Here is a 20608-nt window from a genome sequence, read left to right on the forward strand (position 1 = left end):
AGCTGCGACTCCATGCGTGAGAAGCTAAGCTCACCAGCGGGCCGCACTTAGCGGCACATTTGTCATACGAAGGTATACGATCCCTCGGCCACACTGGACTGCTTAAGTTATTCATCGCCGAGTCCCTTTTTCGTAACGCCGATGGACGAAGTTAAAACACTGCGATAAACAGGCGCTGAGTGCAGCTAAAAGCGCAAAGCAAGAAAAGCAACATCTGTGCGCGCGGGAAGAAGCGATGAAAAAAGAAAAGAAAGAGAAGGTCAGTAAAACAGCCGGCAAGAATTCCTGAGCCTAGAGATCATTAGCGGAAACCAAAGTTTCACTTTGTTGAAACCCCATCCTCCTCTCGGTGAACGCGACACCCGGCGCTCATTTGCCAGCAAAGGAAGAGCGAAGTTAGTTGCGCCGCGGTCTTCTTCGCTTACCCCCTCCCCCCTTCCCCCTCCCTTCGCACGTTCTGCACCGCTCCTTAAGCCGCCTTCCTTTGCCGGCCTTATTTGCAAACTTCTCCACTTAGGCTACGTTACGACATTCGAGCCGCTTTCCCAACGGGCGACGCGCCACACGGCGCTGCGCGAGGCCTTCGAGACGCCACACTGTGCGTGCGGCGCGCGCGCCCCGTCGTCGTCATTATTATTATTAAGACGATCATTATCATTGCGCTCTCTCATTATTTTCGCCAGAGCTCGTAGCTGCGCCGCGTCGCCGCTCCATCACCGTGCGCGCTTCCGTTTCACAGTGCTCCACCTCCTCCCTCCCCCCTCCTTCGACTACGGCAACACTCTGCGCCGCGTTGACACAATAGACGCGCGATCAGCGCAAACTTGCAGCAAGCGCGTGCGCGGTCACTCGTTTCCTCGCGTTTTTCCCTGCTCTTTCCCTCTGGATTTTTTTTTTCTCCTTTGACGCCGAGCCGCCGACAGCCGTCTATCGGGAAGTCGCAATACACCCGTGGCGATGCATCGGCAAAAAAAAAAAAAGTTTCTCTTTCTTTTCCCCTCTCTCACGTTACTTCGTTAAGCAAACATTTTCCCGGCACGCGGGCGTCAAGATGAAGAAACAAACCCGACGGCGGCATTGGGCGTCCGGACTTCCTCGCCGGCGCCCGCAGCATCAGCGGAGGAAAAACAAGTGATGCGGCATCGCGGCGAAGACAACAGTGTTATAATGTAAGGAAAAGGGAAAGAAAGTTAAAGAAGAAACGAGCACGCATCGGAGAAGGAGAGAATGCCACACGCGACGCCGAACGGATCGAGATCGCATGAAAGCGCGATGCCGCACCACTGCGGTCGCTGAAAGCGGATCAAGCTGGTGCGTATGATTTAGCGCTTAGCACTTTTTCTTCTTTCATAAAGAAATTGAAAGCCGTCCCGAAACGCAGCAGACCCCAAAGCTTTCTTTTTACTTATTATCGCGAAACGAGAGCTCAAGAGGAAAGCGATACACCGATATAGAAAATATAAATAAATAAAACATTTGCAAACATGATGGCCGCACCGCTCGTTTGAATGAAGACGAAGTGCTCGCTGCGAATGTTGGGATTTGTCTCTTGAGCATGGTTTCATCACGAGAGCCACGTGTATACATTTAGTATTTTACTGTGCGACCACAAGCAAACCACGGCAAACCGTGCTCATGCACGCTTATTGCAACACTAACCACGCCGCCATGGCAGTCTTCGGCATGAAACTGACTCAGGGAAAAGCTAGCTTTAATATTATGAAAAGGGTCCATCACGTGTGCACAAGACCGCCTTCGCAATGTTGAAAGAGCAGGGATGGCAACCGGAGTACATTCGTTGCTTTACAGACACCAAACAACTACAGACTCGTTCACTGCTGCGTAGAGCGCGCGTGCAGCCGGTCCCGCGGGCGCGCGCGACGCCTGGCGACAGCCGCTACATTCGAAGGTTACGGAGACTAGCGCATCAGCGACCGTTGGCTCCCTCTGGCGATGCCTTGTATTCAAGTATACTCCCATCTAAAAAAAAAAAGAAATCTATACCCCATACCGCATATGAAGATATAGGAGATCCAATATAAAAACGAGTATCTTCCCATATATCATACGAAGACATTTATATATGGAAGACATTTTATATGGAATCCACATATGTTCATATAGAACCAAATGTTACACGTCCCATGTGATATTGAAAAATTGATACCATGTTGTGACAGTTGACAAGTGGGGGAAAACGGTCACCGGAAAAGTAGATGAAATGCATACGCGTGTTGATGTATATGAACATACAGGTTTTTGTATGGGATCCCCATATGTTGATATGGGATTATTGGATATCCGGCTGATGAGTTTTTCGATAGGGCCATGCCGAAAACGGGGGCTACGAGCGCGTTCTCGTAACGACATCATTAATCCCTTGAAATATTCGCGTTAGTGGTAGCGCTGACGAGCGGTCAAGCCTTCGTGCAATCTTTCGGATGCACACCGAAGCCGCGCGCCGAGCTTACCTGACGCGCCGTCTTCATTTGAGCCTAATTAACACAGTTACGGCGGACTGCCAAGATGCGGCAGAAACTCGTTCGCTGTTTCTCGCACGCTTTTTTGCGACCTCTCCCTTACTCGCGCCATGCTAATTATAGTTACTACAGCTGCCCCGTCATTTGTTTCCTCGATAACTTATATTTAAACTAAAAATGAGCGTCAGCGAAAGGTAAACAAATTCATTAGGTTCGTTTTCATTTGTGTCTTTTGAAACTGACAGCGTCGAAGAGAGAGATAGAGAGAAAAAGATGCTGACCCATGAAAAGCTGGAAATATTTGCCTCGATGACGGCCTTGCATGCTATTCATGGTGCTGGGCGAGATTAATACTGTACACAACGATCAAGAAACACTCGAACAGAACATACACAACTTTCAAAAGTACTGGAAACGGTTTTGCTGCGCGCCAAGCGCAGGCAATGCTTCTTCGTGGGGAAATAATGTCCCGCAGTTTCAAGCTCGGGTCACGGTGCGGACCGACTAACGGCTGCGGTCGCATACAACGTGCTGCAAAAAGTGCTCACGAACACACATGGCACACAGCACGTGTAGACGTCGGTGACGACGTCTACACGACGAAAGCGTTGAAGACGAGAGCGTTGACGACCGCCTCTGGAAACGAGGCGGTCGTAATTGACGAGAGCGTTGAAGACGACCGCCTCCAGTACTGAGCAATCAGCGCAGGCAATACTGGGCGATCGAAAACGTCAGAAGACGAGGTATCAAACTCCGCGAAAGGAGAAAAACTGGCGCTCGCCGAGAGGAGTGCAAGCCGTCAGTAAGGACATTAAGCCTAACCTTACTTAACTCAACAAATATCCCCGGGCAAATGGCGAAAGGACCGGCTGCGCGCGTCACCTACTTTCTCGTCTCGTTCGAGTGTATTTACGGAGATGAGGCGTGCATGGGATGCGAGATCGATTCATGGCTCAAACGATACCGGCGCCGCTGGGCTTCGGCATGAAGACCGAGTGAACGGTGTGTGATCACGTGCCTTCTGCCCGGCACCAACAAGTGGACAAGAAGCGAACGAAACGAGCGCCCCCAATTGAGGGGAGGGCCCGCGGGAGATAACGCCCAGAGCAAACAGCGCTCTCTCGACACCGATTGCCGTCACCTTTGGAGAGTGCACGTGAGAAGCAGAAGAGAGAGAGAGAGAGAACACTGGAATAGCGCTAACGGCTTCGGAGGAGGAGGAAAAGGCGCTGCCTCATCGATTCGTCTACACGAAATCGATCGAGCCAAGCAAGCACAGACAGACACACGGTATGATATACAATGAAACGAGACTCCATGCGCAAGACTTCATGTGTGGTCTCGAAGGAGAGAGGAAATAACGAAAAAATAATGAATGCGTGAGGAAGCCCTATACGGCTTTTCCTCTAGCCACTGTTAGGCGCACAAGACCCTAAGGGACTGCTCTGAGCAAACCGAATATCTACGCTGTTTTTCGTGTCGGTCCTGAGCGATAGATATACACCAGAGCAGACGCTACCGTATTCCCCAATGCTCGAGCGGTGCGATCGAGCTCAGCTAGTTTCTATACCTGTTTCAAGAAATCTTACAGTTAAACATCTGAGACGGTAGCAATGCGCCTGACAGTACACCCTATCGCGCGAGGTAAAATGTTTCGAGATGAAGAAACGTGCAGTAACCAATGTAAATAAGCGGTATGCAACGTTGACGTATCGTCTCCAATTTCTAGAGCACAGGGGAAAAAAAAAGAAGACCAACCCTTCCCCTACCGGAAAATGGGGATAAGCGAAGCTTGTCCTGCGTGCACCTGACCTTTGTCACGGTTAAGTAACCCACAGGTAATGGTGCCGCATTACTTCCGCTTTCCGCTCCCTCAGCTAGAGATCTCGTCGCTGTCGGTTCGCCTCGGCTCCGGCGGCTCTAACGGCAGAATCAGCGCGCCGACGGTGAGCCCTTTCACGTGCGAGTTCTCGCCGCCGCTCGTCGAAGGCTGCCCGTTCCTCGGGGAACGCACAACGAGCGGCCATCGGATCCGTTTTCCGAGTCTGAACTGAACAAAAACGAAGCCGGCGCAGCGCGCGCAATACTCTTTCCTGCCCTTTCCCTCCCCGGCGGAAGCGAAACGGCTCTGATTAGTTGCGAGCGTGGCGCGAGCGCGCGCCTATGCAGCTGGAATCCTTGCTAATCACTCACGTCCCGGCGCCGGCGGAGCTGTCAATTTGTCGAACCGACCTTTCCCGCAGCTGCTCTGCTGTGGGAGCAACTGCTTTTTTTTTTTTTGCGTGACCACTACAGCGCCACTTGTGAGCCAATACAAGCTTCGCTTGAAGAAAGAAGATCGTACAGTCCCTATGTAGCCTTCAGCACTCGATGCAGAGTCGGTAAGTAAGTGAGAGCTCGTAGCAAAGAACAAAAGCTAATAATGTGGAGTGTCACGTTAAGAAAGAGAAAGAAAGAAAAAACAATGAAAGCCAGGAAGGTTTACAAGACGCACGTCCGGTTGGCTGCACTGCACTGGGGACAGACGACGAACGATGCAAATGAGAAGGCAAAAGGGGAGACGTAGTTCACGTGCACAGTATAGCAGACACAAGCTCTATATGCAAAATTGTGTCACGCTCAGAGAGAGTGGAAGTGAGAGAGAAAAAGCAAGGAGAGAAAAGGCAGGCAGGCTAACCAGACAAGCGTCCGTCTTGTTGCCCCACACTGGGGGTAAGTGAAAGGGGGAATAGAAAGAGGAAGAGAGTGAGCACTGAGTGCACGTGGGAGGATGCACAGGGCACTATAAGCGGTCTGTCATCCGGTGCACTTCAAGTACTCTACTAGTGCACGAATCGCTCTTTGTGCCAGTGACAAATGTAGCCACATTTCGAGTACCTTTGACTCAGAGAACGGTCGCGAGTCCAGTCGGTTTAATGTTGTCCGGAGAGGCAGGCGTCGTAGGTCGCAGCGAAGACAGATACACAGTAGATGCTGGATGGTTTCCGTGCACCTACAGGAGTCACACATCAGGTTCTCGGCCATTCCCATACGAAAGGAGCAATCGTTCTCCCAGCCACAAGGGGCACAGCAAAGTAGTTTCGCCGTGGGAAAGGCTAGACGGCAGTTGTAACCGTAGCAATGGGTACAACTTATGCAGTCGGCAATTGAAGGCACTTGAAACTTGCGAGAAGTTGCACACTAAACTGTGAGGGATGCCGTAATGGATATCAACCGAGTAACTTTGTTCGCCTGGAGTTCTTCAACACGCCTCAAAACCACGATATGCGCGAGCATTTTTGCATTCCACCCTCAATGGAAAGCGGCCGTCGCGAACAGGAATCGACCCCGGGCCCTCGTACTCAGAAGCAGAACGCTATAGCCCCCGAGAAACCGCGGCGGGTTAAACCGTACATTCGAGAAGTAATACTTTACAGGCCACTGACAGTCACTGTATTGCATGAGAAGATCATTCTATGCAATTTGATTGCAGCAATGCTATTACTATCACGTCTGCTTCGGGGAGATAGAAAATATAGCCGAGGCGAAAATTACGGTGAAACTCGCAGTGCGTTCCCTGCAGCAATGTCGTCACGCCCTAGCAGTTTACAATGTGCCGTTGAAGGATTCCGCGCCTGTATATCCGACGGTATATCCAGCAAGACTGAATATCCAACAGTGGATATTCAAGCTCCTCGGACGTTCAAATTGGTCGGATACACAGACACGATTGGATATGCCGCCTCATTGGATATAGAGCTAGGGTTGGATATTCCATATTTATCGTTGTACATACAGGGCTGCTTCGATATACTATTTCTGGCTGTGGCGCAAGAACTCCCAAGTTCACTTAAAAATTATGCGAGTTTCGTTTTTCTTGGCACCTTTGGATGTGTACTTAGCATTGCTCTTTTTTTTTTCTTTTTTTCTAGGGGGGTGGGGGGGGGTTTAATCGCTGAAATAACGATTGTTTGCAAAACTGTCGAGTCTAAAAAATTGAATTCAACCCAGGGCTGGCCCACCTTGTACTGAAGGGCCAACGTAAAGAAGAATTTACGAAGTCTACAAAAGCCGCGCAATGCGCTAGTGTCCACTAATTATTATTGCAAGCTTCCTATTACACGCTGCAAACAAACAAACAAACAAACAAACAAACAAACAAACAAACAGACAGACAGACAGACAGACAGACAGACAGACAGACAGACAGACAGACAGACAGACAGACAGACAGACAGACATAGATAGATAGATAGATAGATAGATAGATAGATAGATAGATAGATAGATAGATAGATAGATAGATAGATAGATAGATAGATAGATAGATAGATAGATAGATAGATAGATAGATAGATAGATAGATAGATAGATAGATAGATAGGATGAAAACGGCGATTAAGCGCGGCCAGACGTGTGCTCTTCATGAGTGCGTGCGCCTATACAAAGTAAGCGCGCAGACAATGCGCGCGCGTGGCATCGTTAATCGTACGCAGGCTGCCTTCCGTCATCGCAGACAGAAACGCTGACGGGCATTACGCCAACTGGATCCGAGGGCAGCGCGCGTAACCAGCGCAGGCAACGCGACAGCCGCGCGCCACCCGTGACGCCACCATCAGTCACGTCTCGTCGCCGCCGCCGCCGCACGCGGGCGCCCGCAGTGCTCGTCACGGGAGGAACGTTTCGCTACCTTTGCTGGAGACTGCGAGGATACACCACGGCACGGGCGACGTTGTCAGCGCTACGGCTGTAGAACAGAGAGAGGGGGAGAGAGCATGACGCCGAGCAAAATAGTCTTAAAAACTTCAATAACTGAGCATATATGCAAAAGCAATTGATTAAAAAACTGCAAAAGTTGTTCGAGGGCATTTAGTCTTCCGCTGCAGCGATCGTCGCTGCGTGCAATGACAGGAAAAGACAACGATGGCGTGCTCAAGCCGGGATGGAAGCGAAACTTAGGAAGCTGAGAAAATTTTAGGGCTACCCACCGCTGCTAAGCGCTTCAAGTACCTCGGTAGCTACAGCTCGGTAGCTCAGTAGGAATCGGTAGCTATAGCTACTCGGTTTTACACACTCAGGCAGCAGCGCTAGAAGAACAAGGGACCGAAGAACGTAACACTGACGCGTGCTGGTTGCCGGCAAAGCCGACACGCATCGCTGCATTACATCGGTGTCGCGCGCGTGGAAAGAAGCAGCGTAACCAACACAAAGATAGGTATCTCTAGAGTGTTATCGCCTATTAAAGAGTGTGCTCAGGTTTTAATTTAGTTCGTAAGAATTTTTCCAAAAGTACAAGCGAAGGGGAGCTGACGCAGGTGTCCTATAGCCTTCGACTCTGCTTTGGCGGCGCGCACATCTACATGCATCGAAAAGCGCGTGTCATGAGTGCAAATTTATTAACGTGATGTAAAAGTTTTCCGCCTAACGCTTGCTCGATTGCAGCGCTCCTTCGGTTGAGGGATTAAGCAACGCATGTGCGCGGCCGCCATGTAGGTACTCTTGTATGGCACATTAAGGACCCGTCAAATGAAGGTCACAAGCAACGCGAGGAGAAAAATGAAGGAAACAAGCAAGGCACCTAAGTAATTTTCTACAGGCTACAGTTAGAAGGAAGAAAATATTGCTTCACCCGAATTCGATTTATAATGCCTAGCAAACTTCACTTCACTTTGCAATATTAGTCTGGCGTATCAAAAAGAAAACACAGAGAGAGAGAGAGACATAGTATTCGAGATTCCGCGTAATACAGGCCAAGGCGATTGCAATTCTTTGCCCATTCAAGTGAAGAAAGCAAAAGGGTTAAACGCCTACCTATTGTTCAGATGTTTATGCAGAGCGCAAGAGTTACGCGGCCGCAGGGCTACTGAACTAATAGAAATCAATTCAGAGAGTGTGTATCGGACAGAAACAAAACGGGGAAAAAAAATAACAACGCACGGGGTTTACAGCCCAATCTTATAACTCTAATGTACAGAGAGGCGGCTTTGATTTGGTAGGCGCCGTAGATGAGGGCCGCTGCGAATTAATTATGACATCTCAGGATTTTTTTAACGCGCAAATAGATCGAAACAATAGACAACCAAACAGCAGGAATATTCCCACTTGGCCACGGCAAGGCGCCATTTCTTCGTGTAAACTACATGACATGCTCATATTCCTCAACGAAATAACCGCGCAACGTCGCCAATTGCATGCCCTTCGAGCAATGGCAACAAATAAATAAAGAATTACGGAGCAGTGAGACCCCCCACCCCAACCCTCTCACAATAAAAAAAAACGAAAGCAAACAGAGAGAGGAAACGATAGAGAGCCATCAACGGCTGCTTTGCGGGCCGCAGTAGTTGCAGCGGCAGTACAAGGATGGCCATGTCCAACAGCCGGGTAGGGCGAACTTCGCAGAGGAAACAGCGATCAGCGTTCGAAGAAACGCCACGCATTTCTTGTACGAGACGGTCCACGCTGTTCGCACACGCATCATTCGGGCCCCTTCGCTCGTCTTTCCGTCCTCATGCATCTCCCTTTTTCTTTTCTCTCTGCTCTGTTCGTACTGTAGTCCCGTCGTTTTCCCTTGAGTCGCTCATATCCATCTCCTGTACTTTCGTGTTCGTTGCATTCTCGCCACTCGGGTTTATTGCTGCCAATCTCGCGCTCTCGCCCGCGCTTTGAACCCTGGGCCCCCCCCCCCCCCCCCCCACGCTCCGGCCATGTATGCGGCCGTGGCCTATTCACACAGACGACGCATTTCGACACGCGCACCTTGAGCTATTTTTCGCGTGCAGGCGCCGAAAATATTTCGGGCAACGACGACCACGACGACGAAGGTTGGCGATGCGAAAGCGAAGCGCTGGTGCGAGGGAATGCAGCGGTGGGGAGGGGGGGGGGGTGGCAGGGGCGATAAGCAGCCAACGAAGACCGTTCAGCGGACGCATGCCATTAGCATATTTGAGCGATTCTGGCGAAGGCGACGAAGAACAAGTGTGCGCAGTGAACGCCGAGGTGCGAGAGAAATGGCGACAGGCGCGGTGCCTCGGCCGCCACGCATTGTATGGCGCACACGCGACTGCCTGCTTTTTTCCTACTGCTTGACCTTTTCTGTGTGTGTCTGTGGACAGCATTTGAAGAAATAAACGGTTTGTTGCGTGTAAGGATCGAGTAGATGACTGCACCGTATTCCTCCGCGGTATACAAACTGCCCAAGGGGATGATTCTGCCTTGTAGTTCCTCGCTTCGTCTCTTTCTTTTTTTATCCGCTCTCCTTTTTCCGGTGTGTTCGCGATGACGCTAAAAATCGAAAAGTTATTTTACTCTCAGTCGTTCTCGGTATTAACGACAACATTATCAGGAACCTTTAACAAGCATTCTTTACGAATGCGGTAGAGAGAGAGAGAGAGAGAGAGAGAGAGAGAGAGAAACGAAGAGGGAAAAGGGAGCTTAACCAAGAACGTGCCCGGTTGGCTACCCTATACACTTGGGAAAGAATAAAGGGGAAAATTAATGCGTGGACTTGAGGAGAGACCTGAGGAAAGGGGAAGAGTAGATAAAAAAGGAAAGAGAAGAAAAACAATAAAACATAAAGATATCTGTCGCAGAGGAATGCCCACTGTCACAAGCGTTCGTACAGTGCAGTAGTAGCCTTCAAGGACTGAAGAAGGGTCTCTGTGACCGTTTACCGGCAAGAATGCATGGGTCTTCTGTGTCAATACCCATCTTTTGACGCACTAACGTACTCTACAAGTCAGACTCTGCGTGTCAGATAATAGAGCGCTGTCGGAGGAAAAGATCCTGGGACTACGAAGACGGAAACTGCCTGTTAAAGCTGCGCGAATCAGAACAATGTGCGCTGTGGGTATAAAGACGCGGTAACTGTAAGTATTAAAACGCACGGTTTCTCGATCTTAGCCAATTAGAAATTAAAGCAGCGAAAAGGTGAGAGTCTTCGTATAACACGAAGCGGCGGGCGAGTCGTTTAAAAAGGGGGGAAACCAAGCAGCCGACAGTTTAACGACTGCCAAACATGCGGGCACAGACGCATACAAAATTTATTAGGGGTGCGCAAACGGTGTCTTGACTACATGCCGTCTCGTGAACGTCCACATACCATGCCGCGTTCGCACTCTTTAGCACCTTAGCACTACGCCTGGGCTGTTGTTACAATGATGGCATGCAGATCAAAACACATCACGTTCAGTTATCTTCGTGCACGCGATTTTCCTGGGCTGGAAAAAAAAAGCTCCCTACTGGTCGAGCTGCAGTGCGCGTGACCCGCTTCTTCGATGCCGCAAACAACGCCTCAACCTTCCTCAGTTAGATGAGAATTGCTAACTCTAATCATATACAGTTCACAGTAAAGGCACAGCGGCGCTCCAAATACGCGGCGACCCCCTGTATGGCCACTCGTGGAGAGGCGCCGTATGGCACGTGACCGGGCAGAGCTCGCTTATCGCCGAGCACCAGTTCCGACGGGGACCAGGTGCACTGCAACGCACGCACGCACGCGTGTCCGGACCCTCACCGAGAACGCGATCGATGCGCGAGATCGATACCGCCTGGCGACGGCACCACCACCGCCACACTGGTCGGCGCACACACACACGCACGCACACAAGCGCCGCGGCTACAACCCCGGCCTTCCCCGCGCCGTGAGGTGCGTCCGTCGCTCGCCGCAGCGTCCTCGCTGTGAGCGGCTAATTGCGCAATGAGACGCCGACTCTCCGAGTGAGACAAAGCGCGCGACGGCAGCGACAATGACTATCGTGTACGGCATGGAACCAGGTCGCCAGGGGTCGAATTCACGAAGATCTTTGTGCGTAACTGTTCTCGGCCACTTCGTTAATAATATGTCCGTCATCACCATTGGCTCGCATCTGCTCTTACGAACAGTTTCACAGTAAGAACATCGACTTGATTACGGACACTGGTTCGCTCCATGCGAGTAAATTAGCCGAGCGAGCGAGCGAGGGTACACGGCACGGTGCCAGTGAGCGGGATGGTGTTGTCTGCGCCGAGGGAGATTGCATGACGCCAAGCGCGCCTCATCTACCAGCACAAAGCGTCACATACAACCTCGCGTGGGTATGCGTTATTATTATTTGTTTGGAACACATATACACAGTTAAGAGGAACGGGAAAGCGAGGAGCAGGGCCGGCTGGCAACTGCCCCCGAAAGGTGCACTTCGCTTAAGTTGAGGCACTGCAGGAATTCAAAGCGAAGAGCTCACAAGCGCTTCACGCGGTTTATAACGCGCATACAGAAAACTCACAGCTTAGGCACGTTCGCAATAACCGGTGAATCTTAGCGCCTGTAAGTCAAGCTAGCAGCTGCGAAAGGTTGCGCGCTGATTGCCCAGCTCGTCTGCAGAGTCTTCGGACAGAAGTTCTTCTGCGGCTCACAGGGGCCGACATCATAGTAGTGTTTCGAGGTAGTCCTGCATCTGATGATGCAACGCCTTGCATCTGTGCTAAGCCTCGGAACTGCACGGTAGCTACAACAGCAGTGACAGCTGTGCTGGCAGTGATTAAAATGACCATGCACTGCCCTCACTCGATAGTGGACCCGCTCAGCGGTACCTAAAGCAGCACGGTGATAACAGTAATAAGCTTCCGAAAGCCCACGACGCTCACACGACGTCCCCCCCGTCCCCCTCCCCTCCCCTCCGAAGCTCTCACGCTGCCTCAGCAGGGACACGATAAACGAGTGGCGACGCGCAAGCACTCAAAGTATACGGCACGTCGGCGGCGCGCAATCGTTTAGCGGGCGAACGTCACAAGCCATTCGCATAATTTTTACTTTGTCGTCTCAAAGCCGCCACTGGGAGCTTCCTTTTTTTTTTTACTTTTCTAGGTGGGGGGGTGGGCGTCACTTCGTGGAAATGGTGTCCGGCCACTCTCCGGTTATTTACCGCAGCCGGACCAAACCCTTCAAATGCATCTAGCCACTATAGAAGGGCGTCAACGTTGCTTGTTCGAAAGTCGAAATAAACAAAAAACAAGACGCAAGACATAACGGTAAGCCGACGAATGCTACAGCGAAAAAGGGGCCGCATCAATCCGCAGCGCTTTACAGCGCTCCACCCCAGAACGAACGATGGCGCGGAAGCAGGAGCTCTTAAGCGAAAAGAAAGAAAAATGAAAGAGGGAGAGACGGCAAAGAACAACAGCACGAGAGCGGCCGCCGAGCGGGCGTTGCTCAAGAAAGTCTTCCCTGCGCCGGCGTTTGCCCGTAATGGGACCGGCTAGCCGCTCATATTATGACCATCGACTTTGGTGGCGGCGGCGCATTTTATGGCGACCGCCCGCGCGCCCGTTTAAAACGATCGGCCGCGCAATCCAGTGCTGCTCGGTGACTCCGCAGCGATCACCCTCTCCACTCTACGCTCGGGAATGAAGGGAACGAAGAGGCGTTACTCGTCCCGAGAGTTCCGAAAGGAGTCTGGAGAGCGGCCGTCGTTGCTAGCCCCCCGAAAAAAAGTGGAGAAAGAGAGTAAACACGCGAGAAAAGTCTGAACGCACGCCGTTACAATGACGTTCCAAATTCAAGAGAGAAAAAAAAAAGGGAAATGCGAGGAGAAAGCACACGCATCGGTCGGAGAACGAAACGAGCGGCCGCGCGTGCAAGGGCATCGCGTGGAACGCGGCTATTAAGGCAGCAAACGCGGTCCTTTATATATATATATATATATATATATATATATATATATATATATAAAGGACCGCGTCTCCTGCGCGACGGCACCGTAACCGGGACCGCCGCCAGAATGAAATGAACACACCGCGTAAAGGAATCATTCTGCAGGGACGCACCCGCCTTTTACAGCCAGCGACAGATACACCGTTGCAGAGGATTGGGGCCTGTCCAACCCTTCTTCCTCACCCCTAACAACGAGCAAGCGGGAACGAACAAAAAAAAAAAAAAGGCTGGCATAGACAACAAACCCAACTATGGAAAGAAACGCACAAAAGTGCACTCTCACAGCATCGCAATGAGCACGGCATCCATTACTACGTTTGGTTACATTTTCCCTTATTTCTTCCCCCCGCTTCTTATTTTACGTTCCACTTCCAACGCGATACGAAGTATGCGCGCATCTCGGGAACGACAACGCTACTGCGCCTCTACGAGGCTTTGCCGGTCGCGAAGGTTTCCGTATTTTTTGCGCAAACCGCGAGGGTGGGGGGGAGCCTCAGATCCGTACAGCGTGTTCGTTTTGCCCTTTCTCTCCTCTTTTACCGCTCAATGAATGCGCGGCCGCACGTATACCCGCGTCCTTGCTTGTTCGCGTGCTCGAGGGCGGTCGATGCAACGGCCCGCGGGCTCAGCCTGCGCGGCTAGGGAGAGAAAACTTGTCACGGCATCGTCGTAAAGGTGTCCCCAGAGGGGGGTCAAGTAAGTTCCGCAGCACGGTCCGAAGAAACTGCTTGTTTCCGGACCAATCTCTCTCTCTCTCTCTCTCTCTCTCTCTCTCTCTCTCTCATTTTTCCTTTCGTGTAGCTCTTCTGATTTCGCTTTCCAGCCTATATGTCGTCTCTCTTTCCCGATCGTTTCACTTCCAGAAGTTAGTCCGTTCGGGACATTCACAGAAGTGGCCGGAATGCACGCGTTCTTAGCGGCAGAACAAAGTACAGCGCGAGTTTGCAATAAATTTGAGCCCATTTTATGCGCTGCTATAGAGTAAGTGCGCGAGAATACCGCTTTTTGGGACCGAATCGAATACGAATCGAATAGTGCCAGAAGCGAATCGAATATCGAATAGTTTTCGAACAGTTTTCGAATAATGAACAACTACTGTCACAGTAGTTATAAAACGTCCACATCCTAGTATTCTTAAGCTAAGCGAGTTTCTGCCACTACATAGTACGTTATGAAGCGATGTTTGAATAAAAAAAATTATACAGAAATTATGAGAATTGTCTATGAATGCGTAAGCATTCTTTGGCTCGGCTGTTACTTTTTGATCTTTTTTGCCAAACTTCAATTAGCCAACCCCATTATTTCAAGTTGGTCCACCCTCAAATTTCAGTCGGCCCATGCACCAGCAAATATGAAGTTGGCCCAAGCCCAAATTTCAAGTTGGCACACCGCAAGTTTCATGTTGGCCCAACCCCAAATTTAAGTTGGACGGCCCCAAATTTTAGTTGTCTCACCCCTACCATAGGCAGCCCCATGCCTTTTCTCTGGAACTTTATGCATCCGTATGGTAACGTGTCACGCTTTTCGCGTTACGGACGCGATCTTGCTGACGAAATTATCCGATCAGCATTTCTTTTTGGGTTTCAATTGGTCCTTATTGCTCATAAAGCTACCAATCATCTACAGTTACACTATCATAAAGATTAAATGTCCTACCTTCGCAAATTATGCACTTTTGTGCCGGTACAAGGCTTCACACTTTTCGCCTGACAGACAGATCTTGCTGGGGTACTCGCCAAAGAATGGTTACGCATTAAAACACAAATGGGGAACTAGGAGCGAACAAGTGGTTTCTTCGCATGCACATGACTCTTCGGAGAGTGCGAATGACAGCTGTATAGCCTTTAAACGTATGGCTATATACCTAAGATACGTAGCCTGCCCCACTACGCAAGTTCCCACGTTTGATGTCTATGCTATCCCCGCGGGGGTGAAAATTCACCGTAGTTTTGCTCCAACTGTATGTGAAAGTGGGCGCAGTTGACGTTTCGAAATATTCGAAATGCATTCGAAAAATATTCGCATTTACTCATATAAACTATTCGATTCGAAGACCGAATCAACTAGGACACTATTCGATTCGTTATTCGAAAGTTTCGTATATTCGCACGCCCCTAGTATAGATGATTAATGTTATCTATGTGTAATAATTTCTTCGACTGAGCCCGTTATCTTGGCCCATATCGAGACGGCGCCACGCGGAGACACAGCGCAAGTAGGCGTCGTCAATGTTGTAAAAGAATAATGGTAACACGAATAGCCCGAGAAATTGCACAGAAAGCAATAAAATTCAACTTGCTAAACTCATCAACAAGCCCCGCGCACCAAAACAACGCGCCGCCCAACTTACATGCAAGGTAACGCAAGTAGACAAAGAGTAATAACGCATTTAAATGAGATGAAATATTCGCCGTACTAACAATAAGACCGTAAAAACAGCAACCATGAGAGAGAGAGAGAGAGAGAGAGAGAGAGAGAGAGAGAGAGAGAGTAGTACTAGTAGCAGTAGTAATGCACGTCTTCTGCAAACCTAAGCCAGTCGAACGAGAATAAAATTCGACGAGAAGTAACGCAACCCGTGCGCTGCGAATGCTTTTCATGGCGAACATAATGGCTTTGGACGCAGATAATAGCCTTTTAGTGTAGGCACAACATATCGAGGTAATACATGAGAAGTCCTCGTCTTGAATTGCGCTTGCAACAATGTAAATATGCGATGACGACAAGCGACGTCAAAAAAGCTTGAAAAAACAGAAAATCCAGGGCATTATAGTGGGCAGTGTGCTGGCACTTCGCAAGAAAACAAACAGCGACTTACTTATCTAGTGAATCGCCGAATCAACCTCACAAGTATAAAAAGGAGCGAAAGAAAAAGACTTCAGAACGGGGCTTCAGGGACATGTGACCCACTTGCCCGTGCATTATTAAAACCACCCAGCTGCATCACGCTGAGGAGCTCTCGTCTAGAAGCTGAGCAGCAGCGAGCGCAAGAGACAGTCATATGAAAGCGGGACAAGAATAAGTGAAATAAATAAGTAAAAGGAAAGAAAATTGCGTCGGATCGAGCTTGCTGCGCAACAGTATATACGCCCGCGCCCCCTTCGCATAACGCAGATTCCGCGCGTCACCAAATAGGGAGCCGCGGAATTCAGCTTCTCCCGTTGGCAGAGCAGCTCGGCTTGGAAAACGCGCCGTGGCCTTTCGAAAAGCGGCGCTGGTAAGGCGCCGAATGGAAGTGAGCGCGCACGGGCAAGGGGAACGCCGATCCCCGTACACGCAAGCGGCTGGTACACGTTAGCGAGAGTAAAACGCGCGCCCTTCACGGCACGTAGGCAACGACTGTCCGAGAGACAAGGAACAACCGAGAGATAGAGGGAGAGAGAAACGAATCAACCGAAGAAGAATATAGAGCTGCTGAGCGGAAGACTGGCAGGAGGTGGAACTCTCGCGAAGTAGGGAGGCGAGTCGAGATTCCGGTCGTCCTTCGCTTGCGCTGTTGTCGATGCGAGACAGCGAGGAGGGCCAAAGAGGCGAGGAGGAGTCTTGGGAACAAAAACGAATCCTCTCCATGGGCCGTGGATGTGCCTCCCAGCGGGCCACTGTCTCGCATCTTCTACGCGGGGCCGGGGTGGACGCGGACTGGTTGCCGCTTGGCGACCGGCAGCGGTGCCGGGACCTGCGGTCGTCGACGCAACCGGAGAACGGAGCCACGCGTTGGCGGAACCAAACACACTGCGACGCTCCACGGCATGGGCTAAAGGACGCGAAATGCTTCGAGCCGGATTTACGGTGCTCGCGAGAAGGACATCTTCGGAGCCGCTTTTTCGTACGAACAATATGCGCCGCGCCATCTTGCGCGACTCCAGGCCGACGGCGAGGGTTCGCGGTTGCGGATCGCACGTTCCATTGCGCGGAATCATGACATCACACGCAAATCTCCAAAGAAAATATTACCTATGTAATCCGCTGTATTCGGAGAAGTTCGACAAAAGGTGCAAAACATCGCTGTTTTAACGCGGACTCGAACTTATTCGAAATGCTCCGAATTTTCACTTACCCATACGTCCCAGCAAGTCATTAATCGCATTATTCATCTTGCTGTTCTTCGTCCCCATTTTCACATCATCATTATTATTATTATTATTATTATTATTATTATTATTATTATTATTATTATTATTATTATTATTATTATAGTAGTAGTAGTAGTAGTAGTAGTAGTAGTATTGCGCAGTGGTCAGTAGTTCACCTTGTGTTGGCGAAAAACATTTGCCGTTTGGCAAGCTGGTGAGGCAACATCGGGGGATGCTGAGATGTCAGGTAAGCCCACTGCCAAACAGAATGCTGGCGAACCACGCTGCTCCACACTTCGCCTGTTTCCCCTCGAGATGATCTCAAAAGGTCTCTCTCTCCGTAAGATCTCACAGGCCACGAGGCGAAAAACAGACATTTTACACTGAAATCCCAAAAATATTCCGCAAGATATCAAACGCCAAAAAAAGGAGCGTTTGATGTTGCTCATACGTAAGCTCCAAGTGCGCGCGACCCTGTCTGTGGTACGCAACTCCTCGTGCACGTGATAAAGTTACGGTGCGGACCCATTATTCCAGCGCAGGGTAGCCACCCTGTCTTTACACTGGCTAACCGTTCTATCTCTCGCCTCTCCTTTCCCTCTCTCTCGGCCCTCTTTGTGTGAGACCGTCGCGCAACGAGGGCTTCGTTGCGCAGATTACGTGTCTACCACGCACTGATACGGGACGGCGTGCGAAGAGTCGCCTCCGTGCTGGGTGTCCCGCAAGGATTTAGCAGGCGCGCGTGTCCGTGGCTGGCAGATGACAACGAGCGGCGAATTGCGCTATCACCTAGCCGTCGGTGTTACACGACTGAGCCTCTTAGCGTACGCGACTAGACGTCCGCAAGCTGCGGCTGCGTGCGTGTGCCTTGCACGCGCCTGCACGCACGCGACGGCTAATTGCTTTCTCTTCGGCGAGCCGAGAGGAGAACGCTACAGCGGAAAGGGCAGCATAAGGGGAGAGGGCACGCCTCGGGGTCCGTAACGCTGCTGCGTGGGCTTAGGAAGAGCCGCGGGCCTAAAGGTGCACTCGGCGCGCTTAGCGAATCCGGCAATTCACGTATCGACCGAACACGCAGGCTGCGACGCAGGAGAGCACGCAGGCACGCGTATACGTCAATAACGGAATAAATCGCGAGGACAATAAAAACCACGGACTTTACCATTATGATCACACAAGAGAGTCTCGAACAAGCTTGAGCCAATACAGATCGAACTCAATCGAACTCAACCAAAATCGCACCAACCACATGCAGGTTACTGCGAAAAACCGTGGCCGTAGCAAAGCTTTTCGTTCCTGATTGCTATTGGCTGACTGCCTTCGTTGATTGGTTAATAACACGTCCAACATTTCTTATGTAGAGTACATGACTAGGCGTCGAAGAAATTTATTCATGTCGCTTTCTCTTCCTCCCGTGCGGCCATAGCATTCCTAATGTGCTGCCATTCTGAGGCACGCTTGATTTCAAACAAGCCATACTGATGCGTTCTGGTTGAATCACGTTTGAGATAGTTGAATGGAAATTTACAAATCCAATGCAAAAATCTATCTATCTATCTATCTATCTATCTATCTATCTATCTATCTATCTATCTATCTATCACTATATATATATATATATATATATATATATATATATATATATATATATATCACTATATATATATATATATATATATATATATATATATTACCCAAGGAATTGCATGTTACACAAAAAAAATCTGCATTTTTTTCTATGGGATTGCCTTAGCTTCCTTCGTGTTATTGAGCAAGTGTAGGCAACCATTTAGCAAATAAGCTAGCTCCATGACAGCAGTGACGGAAAGAAAAAGGGAATCCAGGGAGGCAATAAGCGGAGAGGCCTCCTCTCCGTAGCTAATATTGCCCCACAGCAGAGGAATTGGAAACACCCCCCCCCCCCACCCCACCCCCCAAAAGAAAGAAAAACCCAGAAAGAGACGGGAGACTCGGCCCCCGAGCAGCGCCGAAGGTTCGCGCCAACGTGGCGGCAGCGGGGTGCACCGCGGAGCACCTGCGCCTCTGCCTCTTGCGAAAGCAGCCGGCTCGAAATGGGCGCTGTTCGTCAAGGCCGAGGAAATGAACACGAACCGCGTGCGGAAGGCGAGGGAGAGGACGGAGGACCGAAGACAGGCACACCGCTGTGCCGAAAGGGGAGGGAGATGCCGCGCGGTTATTGCAGCCACACTGCTGCCTGTCGAGTGACGGCGGGCGTACCACTTTCCATGTACTCGCAGGGAGGGAAGAAGGCAGAACGCACAACAACTGTGTGAATGAAAGAACGAAAAGAGACAGCACGGAGAGAGTGAACCAATCCTTGGAGAAATGGCGAACTGGTCGGCTGCCTGACCTGACTTACAAGTCGAGTCAGTCGAGTCACTCGAATATGTGACTTGACCGGACTTTGCTCGAATTAGTGACTTTGCTCGACGTGGCTCCTTTGACTAATAATGTGGATCAGCCCACGTACGAATGAAAAAAAAAAGGAAAGACGCCACACGTTATGTATTGTACATGCGCAATAACACTCCTTCGGAAAAAATGAACAATGAGCCGGCTTCCAGAGACAGAATGCTAACCACTGCTAAACCCATGAAACTAAACAAGCGCAGCGGGAGGTCACGAACGAGGGCTGGCTCTTCTATCCGGACTGTTTCCGCAGCTAATGCAAACGAGGGGAATTCGGCGGAGTCAAAACCAACACGATAGACGAAAAAGAAAAAAGAAAAACAGATGGCATGCAGTCCAAGTTCACACTTATGAAAGTAGAGGCCAGTAGAAGGCAGCGAGAAATTACATTTACGCAATATATAAAACTAACTTTTAATTAACTGCGACTTGTTTCCGAGAGCTCGCGCAGGAATCTGGGCTGTAGCCACGCGAGCGCAAAATTTAAACTAAACCGCTCTCTACAGAAAACGTATCTAAAAAAAAAGTGATGGGGGGGGGGGGGGGGGGTGCGCACAATGACATCGCACACGGCAACGGCCGCGAATGCACCGAACACCTGGAGCGCACAGTCTCACGTATTAGAAAGGTCTGGGCGGAACTCCCGGTAGAGGCAATTTACTTCCGCGGAGTTGGAGTATAACAATCCGCCACTGCACTGCAAGACGGAAGAAAAGAAATTGCAGGTCATCGCGCAGGTGAAACGAGCCAGTGTGTGTTTTCTTTTTCTTTTATCTCTCTCTCTCTCTTTCTTTTTTCTTCCCCGTAATTATATGCCTGCAGGACTACAAAGACTGCGAAAGGACAGGCAGAGGCAGCATTAGGAAGAAGTGCCAGAGAAGAAAAACACGAAACACGAAAATGATGTTGCGGTGTTGGAAGCTGGCCGTTTGAGAACTCAGATAACATTTACTTCCGTC

The 20608-nt window shown here is 50.2% G+C and overlaps 1 protein-coding gene across 2 annotated transcripts in view; it reads right to left on the reverse strand.

The window, feature by feature from the left end:
• LOC135908902 (uncharacterized) overlaps nt 1-20608 on the reverse strand; it is a 636710-nt gene that overhangs the window by 557831 nt on the left and 58271 nt on the right. Inside the window, exon 3 of one of the 2 annotated variants that reach the window (XM_070532479.1) lies at nt 7150-7206. The exons of the other annotated variant lie outside the window; for it this stretch is intronic. Coding sequence (XP_070388580.1) covers nt 7150-7206 — 57 coding nt within the window. The remainder of the gene's footprint in view (nt 1-7149; nt 7207-20608) is intronic. 2 annotated transcript variants of the gene reach the window in all.

Source organism: Dermacentor albipictus, chromosome 1 (genome assembly GCF_038994185.2).
Source record: "Dermacentor albipictus isolate Rhodes 1998 colony chromosome 1, USDA_Dalb.pri_finalv2, whole genome shotgun sequence".
NCBI classification, from domain to species: Eukaryota; Metazoa; Arthropoda; class Arachnida; order Ixodida; family Ixodidae; genus Dermacentor; species Dermacentor albipictus.